Genomic DNA, 10,835 nt, shown 5'->3' on the forward strand with positions numbered 1-10,835 from the left:
AACTACATATTTCCCTTTTAACCTCGTTAAGTGTGTAAAGAATAAAATATGGCCTTTGGTTACACTTTAGGAATGTGTTCTAGGCATTTCCCCTTTTAAAATAACACCGTGTGAGGAAATCCCAGCTGTAGTAAATGTTGGTATGAATGAAAAGCAGTAGTACTTCCGCAGGTCTTGCCATCGTCCTGAAGCACATGACCCTCGGGACAGATGCAGTGGTATGATCCGGGAGTGCTCACACACTGGTACTCACAACCGTGTTCAACCGTGTTGCACAAGTTATCCGCTGCAGGAGACAAAACAACAGCCATGAACTGAAGTGCATTAACATTAAAGGGATAGTTCACCCAAAAATGAAAATCCTTCATCATTTTCTCACCCTCATGTCATTCCAAACCTGCATGACTTACTTTCTTCTGCAGAACACAAACAAAGGTATATTGAGGACTGTTGGTAACCAAACAATTTTGAGCCCCATTGAGTTCCATTTTATGGACACAAAACTACTGAGACATTTCTTAAAAATATCTTCTTCTGTGTTCCACCAACTAAACAGTCATATACAGGTTTTATACATCATGGGGGTGAATAAATGACAGAAATTGAACTTTCCCTTTAACGTTTTACACAACACTGAGTGTATGGAGGAAATCTGGTAAAGAGTGGTCTGGATCCTTCAAAGCTAACTAAAAACATGATAAATGGGCCGCTTGATATTCTTTGTGCTTAAGAGTTTTCCAAGACCAAAGTCTGGGAAGTCCATCAGGCATGAAATGGTGGGAGGTCATTTCCGTGCCAGTTTGCGTGGTGTAAAAGTGTTTTTGTACCTTACAGATAATGTTCTGAGTGCAGTTTGGGGCTAAAGCATTTTGTGATGTAACCTGGATGTGAAAGCCAAAATAAACCATTAAAGTGAATGTTTTCTACATTTCCTCAGTTAGATTACAAGTCTGCTTGTGGTGTAATAATAAATTCAGAATTTCTCTTTTTTACCTTCCGACTGAAAGACGTGATTGTGGCCATTATAGACCACTTCACAAGATCTAGAATCACTTCTGGTTTCAGTTTTTTTTTTTGTTTATTTTTTAAATCTTAGATACATAATTCATTTTTAAACATTTTAAATTGGTTATAAATATTCTGTTGGTTGTATCTTGTTCAAATGTTTGTGTAGCGGAACAGGAAGTTCTTCTGGACCAGCGCTGTTTACACCATCCAAAGTGGTCTATATGAGCTCAAAAGTGTTATAACACCTGTCTGATGTCATACATACACTGGCAGGTCTTTCCATCCTTCTGTAGAGTGTATCCTTCATTGCAGATACAGTAGAAGCCATTGAGCACACCAACACACTTATGATCACAACTGTGATTGCCATAGGAGCAGTAGTCGATCACTAAGAGACAAAAATAAATGCAATACTGCTTTAGTAAGCATAAGAATTACAAAAGCAAGGTCGTCTGTTGCTGAAAGTTCTTTTGATGAACCAACTAGACCACACCAACAATGCTAGCTAACACTAGACGCTGGTTTATCAAAGCAGCTGTTCATTGAGAAAGGTTTAAGGCAGTGGTTCTCAAACTGGGGGCCGTGGCCCCCTGGAGGGCCCCAAGATGGATCTAGGGGGGCCACAGATTTTGTGACATTTTATGAAATATAGAAATTTATCATAGATTTTATGCAATCAAACATCAGAAAAATGACACCACCAACCAAAAGAATTGAGGTTCCAGCATTGTATAACTGAATGTTTTTGGTTTAATGAAAATTCTAAGTTTAAGATTATACGTCTTTATATGGGGGGCCGCAAAGCGATGCACTTAACACAAAGGGGGCCTTACAACGAAAAAGTTTGAGAACCACTGGTTTAAGGAAAAGGAATGAATAAGATTTTGAAGCAATGCAAGCATGCATGACAAGTATTGTCTTATAGTACAGATCTGAAACGGCTTGTTTGCCCTCACTAACTTGTGCAGGTCTTCTTGTCATCGTTGAGTGTGTATCCATCATTACATTGACAGTAAAAGCCATTGAGCACACTGACACACTGATGCTCACACCTGTCATTCCCAAATGAGCAGTAATCGATCACTGGAACAGGCAGAGAAAAGCAGAAAACAGACTTTAGAAAGAGAAGAGATTCATGTGCTAGCTGTGTCCCAGGGTGTATGCTATTTTTGTGTTCTTTCAAGGCTTAAAGTGGTTAAAATGATTCATATTATGTTAACAGTTAAAGGAGCAATCCATAACATTTGTCTCTCTATTGCCATCTCGGTTCAACCAAAGATATTAATATTAACAAGATGAGTCACTGCCATTGAAATTAATGGGGGAGGAACACAACGCTCAATATGGCCGCCCTAGCGAAGCTTTGCTCATGAAAAATAATGTTTTTAAGCACAATTTGATCATAAGAAATAAAAGTTATGGTACAGTTTACGTCATTTTTAAATGTTGTTTATAAATATGTCATTTAATTGGGATTTTAGCCGGCGATTGTAGAAATATCAGTATTCCCATTACGTCTTGTTTGAATTACGTAATAACTGCCGTAAAGCTCTGTAAAGATGGCCGCCGAGTGGCACGACTTCCCTAAACGGACTTTGGTTTAACACATAAAATGCAGGTTACTTTACACACTTATATTAGGTGGGTTGAAGACAGTCGATTGACGTAAAATGACATCAAACTTTTTTTTGACATTTCACATATAATTGTAGCAGACCTAAAAAATTCACTAATAAAATAATTATTATAAGCTTACTGTTGTGACAGATTTAAACACAATTCACTACAAATTTGTTATAAGTATGTACATTTTTTAAAGCACAAGTTATGAATTGCAGCTTTAAACAAGCTGATAAAACTTAACACTTCACCCAAAATTAAACTTTCGTTTACTCACACTTAAAAAAACAACAGAACTTTCTTTTGAGTAACATGAAAGGAGACAAAATGTCAATCCATATTCACTTTTTACTTTATGAAAAAACATCAACGTTCGTGACTGTTCTCTTGTATCCTACAGAAAAAAGAAAGTTATGCAAATTCAGATCAACATAAGGGCAAGTAATATAAAAGAAATTTAATTTTGGTTGAACTAAACCTTAATAAAATGTGAAGCAGAGATATGTCAGCACAAAGCGGGAAGATTGAACTATTATAAATCTTCCTTTCCCTTAAATATACAGTACATTAGATGGGTTGGATTAGGAGAGCAAAATCGTACTAAAACTATTTCTTCAAAATATCAGTTTTTACAAAGTATTTTAATGTGCTTGTTAAGTTTTGTGTTTCTTTATTAAATAGATCGGCAAATATTGCCATGCTGGTTGATCATCATAGCACCACTGGTTACTAGCAGAACCAGCAAAAATAATCTAGAGGGGATACCAGCATACCAGTATCTCTTACTGGAGACCAGAATCCAAAACACAACATGATCTGGTCACCACAACAAAATAAGCAGTTTGTGTGAAACAGTGTTACTTGTGTGTTAATAATCTGGCCTCACTAACTTGTGCAGGTCTTCTTGTCGTCATTGAGCGAGTATCCTTCATTACACAGGCAATGAAAACCTTTGAGCACACTGACACACTGATGCTCACAGCTGTCATTCCCAAATGAGCAGTAATCGATCACTGGAACAGGCAGAGAAAAGCAGAGAAGCTCAAAGCTCAGAGTTAAACAAGCAGCTAGAAGAGCTGGCAAACAGCAAAATGTCGTGTAACATTTTGATTTTGCACTCAGAGGGAACTGGAGTTGTTTTGAAACTGTGATTATGTATTTTGTGAGGCTTGATAATGTAATCGTCACTAACTTGTGCAGGTCTTCTTGTCGTCATTGAGCGAGAATCCTTCATTACATTGGCAATAAAAGCCATTAAGTACACTGACACACTGATGCTCGCAGCTGTCGTTCCCAAATGAGCAGTAATCGATCACTAAATATGGATTACATGTATTAGAATGAGGACAAGAACAAACAGTGTAAATGTTAGCTTTACTGTATAGAAAAAACTCATTTTCTCAATTGTTTATCAAGATGTTGTTTTTGGCCATCTTGTGCTTAAAACTTCTGACACTCTGGCTTCCAACGTTGTAAGAAAAAAAACTTAAAAAGCAAGCTTAGCAATGGTCCAAATACATATGGCAAACAATTGAGAAAAAAAATAGGAATTCTTGAGTAAATCCATTTATAATCCTAGGTGAATGTATGAATTTATTGTTGGCTGAATGATTTTGGATCTTCACTAACTTGTGCAGGTCTTCTTGTCGTCGTTGAGCGAGTATCCTTCATTACACTGGCAATAAAAACCTTTGAGCACACTGACACACTGATGCTCACAGCTGTCATTCCCAAACGAGCAGTAATCGATCACTAAAAATAAATTATATATATATATTAGAATTTAAATATGTGATATGCTGTGCAAATTATAGTAAATATTAGATTAACCTCAGGAATAACATTTCTTCTGTTTCCGCATGTTAGGGGTTCACTTTAATCAAATATTTTCGTAATTTCTACCTGAAATATTTTTTTACAGATGTTCTTATCACAGCAGACTCATTTGTTGAGAAACAAACAGGAAGTATTTAAATAAATACCAAACACTGTGGAACTTTTACCATCTTAACAAATAGCGCTGGCAAACATTGGAAAAAATGGAAGAAATTTAATTACTAACCAATTATTGAATTAAAGGTTTAAATGCATATTCTCCATACATTATGTGAGACAATAAATATTGTGTTTTAATAAAATTGACTTCAATTAGTGAATCGATTGTGAATGGAATGATTCTGGATCTTCACTAACTTGTGCAGGTCTTCATGTCGTCGTTGAGCGAGTATCCATCATTACATTGGCAAAAAAAGCCACTGAGCACACTGACACACTTATGCTCACAGCTGTCATTCCCAAATGAGCAGTAGTCAATCACTACATATAGATTACATGTATTAGAATTTCAATATATGACATACTGTGCAAACATATTGCAATGTGAGGAGTTCCCTTTTTTCTCAATTGTCTACCATGAGTGTGGGGGAAACCATCTTGAAGTTGTTTTGGACCACCACATGCCTTAAAACTACTTATTTTGTTGAATTTTGGTAAAACCAATGGGCTGCAAATACTACTAAATAAATGTTTCATCACAGCAATGCCAGAACCATTCAGTAAAAGATTCTTAAAAAAATATTTCTTTCTCAATATGTTTCTTTTCATTATATGAAGAACCCCGTTTCCACTACAAAGAACTTTTTGTAAAACGAAAACGTCTTGATGTGTAAGTACCTTTATAAAGTATTTTTAAGAGTGAAAATTTTACGTTAGAAACCATAGGTTGAAATCAGGGTTTTCCACTACAGTTTTTTTACTAAGAAGCAAACCCTGATGAACAAGTTAGAGTGATGGCAGGAATTAATAATTACCATTTTGCCTTGAAAACAAGCGGTACCACAAAAAATAAAGATGCTTAAAATGATTCTTGGTAGCAATGCCACAGAAGAAACTTTTTGGTTCCTCAAAGATGCTTAGAGTCATTGGTTATTAAAGTAACCATTTCTTCATTTTTTTAGTATGTAGAACCTATTTTCAATACAAAAGTTATTTGGATGCTGCCCGATTTTAAAAAGTCCTTAATCGTTTAGGACATTTTTGAAAGCTGATGGTAAACAACTGAGAAAAACTGCGGAGGATGTCTGAGGAATTTCTTTAAATAGCAAATGTAAAAATCAGCTGTGAGCTGAATGGTTTTGGATCTTCACTAACTTGTGCAGGTCTTCAGGTCATCGTTGAGGAAGTATCCTTGATTGCACTGGCAGTTAAAGCCATTGAGCACACTGACACACTGATGCTCACAGCTGTCGTTCCCAAATGAGCAGTAATCGATCACTAGAACAGGCAAGGGACAGATAGAGCAAGACTTTGGCAAAGCAAGCGAAGCAAATAAACTACATGAAAGCAAAATCCAAGCTGTTGTGTTTCAGAAAAGCCTACAATGAGTGTTTTGCTTTGTTTTAACTATATTTGTTTGTCCAAAAGACTACATCATAAGATTTACATGTAGACTGTGAATCACTCTTTCTCCAGATGGGCGGTTGTGTATTTGTAATGATATCTTAATAGATAAACCATGTGGTTACAGCAGGAAATGGATAGATTGGTTATGGCGGTGTACTACATCAACAGAAACTCGTGCACGAGCTGCAGTAAAGATTAGGCCACATTGAAAAAACATTAGTAAGAAGAATGAGCTGTGCTTAGCATGTGATTGTAGGTGTGTAGCTTTGTGATCACTAAATAAACTTCTGGGTACTTGCGAGTCCTCCACATGTGAATGTGTGCGTATCCGTAACCCTCACTAACTTGTGCATGATGTTTCATCCTCATCGAGCGTGTATCCGTCACGACAGCGACAGTAAAAGCTTTGAAGTATGCTGACACACTCGTGTTCGCAGCTGTCGTTCCCAAATGAGCAGTAGTCGATCACTAAAAAACAGAGAACAGTGTGAGCAAAGCTCACCACTGCTGCCATTGCGACAAACAATTTAACCTGACATCAACTGTAACTAATTTTTGATTCTTAAAGGGACAATTCACCCAAAAATAAAAATTATTTCATCATTTACTCATCATTTTGTTCTGATGAACACAGAGAAAGTTATTTGGAAGAATGCTTGTAACCAAACAGTTCTTGGCCACCATTGGACTACCATATAGGAAAAATTACAATGGTCATCAAAAGTGCCCCAGAAATGTTTGCTTTACATTCTTCAAATATCTTCTTTCGTGTTCAACAGAACAATGGTAACAATGGTAGTCAATGGTGGCCAAGAACTGTTTGGTTACAAGCATCTGTCATCAGAACAAAGAAAGTTATACAGATATGGAACAACTTGAGGGTGAGTAAATAAAGACAGAAATGTTATTTTTGATTGAATTGTTCCTTTAAGCTGATATTGCACAAATATTTTTTTGGGAGCATTTCCTGCCATAAAAAATGACAAGAACTAAGATTAATAAATGCTGTAGACGTACTGTTCGTTGTTTGACTATTAACAAGACTATTAACAATACAACGTTACTGTAATGTTCCCAAAAAAATGTATCTAGAAAAAATTACCTACTGTGCCTTTAAGCTTACAACAAGTATGCATTTACAACAGTATGCAATGTATAATGATACACAACATTTAAGTTGTGTTATTCTGAACTGTCGTCAATAACCTTGCTATGTGATTGCCAATATTATGGAAAAACACACAAACCATCTGGGAATTTCCATACTGTGCGTAAAAGACACACTGCATTCCAAGGTGCTGTAGTTTTATATACTATCATTCTGAAAATACCATATATTTACTCTGAAGAAAAGACACTTTGGTGTGTCAAGTACCAATTTGGTGTACCAATGTGAATTAGAACATTTCAGTCAGGAAATAAACAACTGTGGGCTGGTCGCCCTTACTAACTTGTGCACGTCTTCTTGTCATCGTTGAGTGTGTATCCTTCATTACATTTGCAGTTAAAGCCATTAAGTACACTGACACACTGATGTTCACAGCTGTCATTCCCAAATGAGCAGTAATCGATCACTAGAACAGACATAAAACAGAAGTTGAGTACATATTACGGAATGCAGCTTTAAATGATAAAAGTACAACATTTGACCAGACTTTAGCTCCACCCGACTTCTGTGACACAATATTGTTATTTAAGCATGTTTATGAATGCGTTCCGATACACTTCAACGTGTGCATTGCTCACTTTTGCAGGTCTTTTTGTCGTCGTTGAGCGTGTATCCCTTGTGGCAGTCGCACGTGAAGGATCCAGGTGAAGCGATGCAGATCTGTTGGCAGTCGTGCTTCTGTTCTGCACATAGATCGATGGCTGCAGGACACAAACACACACCTGTTGAGCACCGGTGGAATGCTAACTGTCATATTTCTGTAACGTGTTCTTTGTAAGGATACACACGTGTGCAGGTCTTGCCGTCCTCGTTCAGCGTGTATCCGGGAAGACAGAGACACTGATAGGAACCAGGAGAGCTTTCGCAGATGTGGTCACAGCCGTGATCCGACTCGAGACACAAGTCCATCCCTGCGGATTCAACGTACACGTCAATATTGTGACAATGCAAGACTAGCTAAAAATAGTTGAAATAGGATGGCAAAATATACATGCTAAGTTGTTTTCAACCCGGATGGGTTAAATATGGACAAATCAACCATTGGGTTATTTAATGCAATGACATTCATAAGCATGCACATACTGTTGTTATGTATTTTCATGTTACTGCTTAGTATGTGGCGTAATGGGATTTTATTTACAACTATGGAAGGCTCAAAGGACACAAATGTCTAGACCCTCATATTCAGGCTCTGGAGCAAATATCATCTGGAGGAATACTTCACCACAAAGCTTGTCTTGGAACTGCAGCCCAAACTGATGAATCAAGTCAAAGCTCTCCACATGGAACACGTGATCCTCAAACGGCGGAGAGGCCATTGCTCGGAGTGATGTCATATCCGCCCTGGCGACACCGATGGCGTAAATCTCGATGCCAGACTCTCTCGCGGCGCCCGCCACCTCAGCCACACGGTCCTGGGGGCGACCGTCCGTCACAATGACCGCTACGTGGGGAACGTTGCGACGGGCGCCTTGCTCAGGGGAGAACGCCACATTCATGGCGTAACGGATGGCCAGGCCGGTCATGGTGCCCTGGGCCAATGGAATGATCTCGTTGATGGATTTGACCATCTGCGCTGGCTTGCTGAAGGATTTGAGGGAAAATACGTTCTGGACTTGGCTGGAGTATTGGACTACGCCGACTCTTGTAGTTTCCAGACCGATGTCCAGTTCATTGATGATGTCTATCATGAACTTGCGCATGGTCTCGAACTCGTGGGGACGGACGCTGCGAGAGCCGTCGATGATGAACACGAGGTCGACCGGGCCGGATTTACATTTGGGTTCAGCTATAAAATGTGGGAAAAAAGAATGAAACATTTTTGACTTTTTGACTAGCTACTTTCATCCTACAGATCTGTAATAAAATCTGGGTCCTTAAACAAAACTAGCTGACTAAGCTCGCAAATTGCTGAAAAGTCTGGTTTCCTGATAATGATGCTATTGTCCTACCACTGAACCACTGTAATCTGACAGACTCTGAGGTAGCGTCTACCTCTGCTTCTACTAAAATTGATTTATTAATATTACTATGGTGATTTAACCAACCTGATTTAGGCCTTGCATCCGCAGCAGCCATTATGGCTATCAGCAAACCAACATACAGCAACGCTCGTGTCATGTTTCTCCGACAAAGGCCCGAACTCACCACAAATGGCTATATGAGAAACAGAGAGAAATACCAGATCAGGGGAATTCTGTGCTTAAAACGCATTCCAGTCAGAGCTTGCCGCAAAACGGCATCACCAAACAGATGTTGAGCAGCAGTCTTTTTACACAGAGGCCATTAACGTGGAGGAATTAACAGACCTCTGGTCCAATCACATCACTACTGGCTTCCAGTTCAAACGCTTGTGTGAAGTTATTGCTGGAAAATAACAGCGTCTGGGACATTGGTGCTGTAAACGATGGGCTGTCTGTCACTTTGACTTTCACAAAGAGGGTCGTCTGTCAGAGGGCCTGATAAGGGTTCTCATTATCAGGGGTTGCTGAGAGAGTGTCAAAGAACAGTTACGTGTGTGTCACGGTTTGCCATAAATTCTTCTGTGAGTCCAGTGGATAAAGACTAGACAGATTAGTGCTGTGCTGGTTTCCTATTAAAATAAGATCAGGCGGTTCGTTCCAAACCGAATGACATTCCATGACATTGGGTTAAATTCATAACCATATTCTCCTGCTGAAAAAATAGAAACACTAGAAACCATCACAAAATTTGTTTATGGTTTCCATTAAAAATACAATTATGAACCATTAGCTTTTTCCATTAAAACCATTGCAACATTCCCTTTTGTACTGTGTTTTGGGCATTATTACAAGGATTACAATCTCCCTGCTGAAAAAAACAATAGAAACCATTAAAGAAGTTGTCAAATGTGATGGATTCTACTGGTAGGATGTTAAATCCTACTGGAATAATGCCCAAAACACACTAGAAAAGTGAGTTTTGTAATGGTTTTTATGGAAAAAGCTAATGGTTCATAATGGTATTTTATTGTAAACCATTAGAATTTCTGTAATGGTTTCTGTTGGGGTTATAGTTTTTTTCTGCAGGGACAATAGAACCCCAACAGAAACCATTACAGAAATTCTAATGGTTTACAATAAAATACCATTATGAACCATTAGCTTTTTCCATTAAAACCATTACAAAATGCCTTTTTGTAGTGTGTTTTGGGCATTATTCCAGTAGGATTTAACATCCCACCTATAGAGTCCATCACATACCAGTAGAACCATTACAGTTTCCATTAAAACCAATACAAATTCCTATAAAACCATTAAAACCATTACAACTTCCTTAATGGTTTCTATGGTTTTTTTCAGCAGGGAAAACAACCCTACTGAAAAAACCCAATAGAAACCATCACAGAAATTCTAATGGTTTACATTAGAATACCCTTATAACCCAATAGCTTTTTCCATTAAAACCATTACAAAACTCCTTTTTGTAGTGTGTTTTGGGCATTATTCCAGTAGGATTTAAGACCCCACCAATAGAATCCATCACATACCAGTAGACACCATTACAGTTTCCATTAAAACCAATACAAATCCCTTTAAAACCACTAAAACCATTACAAACGCTTTAATGGTTTCCCTGCTGAAAAAAAAACATAGAAACCTAATAGAAACCATTA

The 10,835-nt window shown here is 38.0% G+C and overlaps 1 protein-coding gene across 1 annotated transcript; it reads right to left on the bottom strand.

Moving 5' to 3' along the window:
• Nucleotides 1–95: 95 nt before the first annotated feature.
• LOC130571665 (matrilin-2-like) lies at nucleotides 96–9,351 on the bottom strand. The gene is made up of 14 exons (XM_057362786.1): nucleotides 9,247–9,351; nucleotides 8,424–8,987; nucleotides 7,987–8,109; nucleotides 7,777–7,899; nucleotides 7,482–7,604; nucleotides 6,376–6,498; nucleotides 5,779–5,901; nucleotides 4,822–4,944; nucleotides 4,258–4,380; nucleotides 3,821–3,943; nucleotides 3,519–3,641; nucleotides 1,969–2,091; nucleotides 1,274–1,396; nucleotides 96–286 (listed from the first exon to the last, which is right to left on the bottom strand). Exons 1-14 carry the CDS (start codon nucleotides 9,317–9,319, stop codon nucleotides 96–98), a joined length of 2,181 nt encoding a protein of 726 aa, XP_057218769.1. The 5' UTR covers nucleotides 9,320–9,351.
• Nucleotides 9,352–10,835: the final 1,484 nt, after the last annotated feature.

This window comes from Triplophysa rosa, linkage group LG20, assembly GCF_024868665.1.
Source record: "Triplophysa rosa linkage group LG20, Trosa_1v2, whole genome shotgun sequence".
In the NCBI taxonomy this organism is placed as follows: domain Eukaryota; kingdom Metazoa; phylum Chordata; class Actinopteri; order Cypriniformes; family Nemacheilidae; genus Triplophysa; species Triplophysa rosa.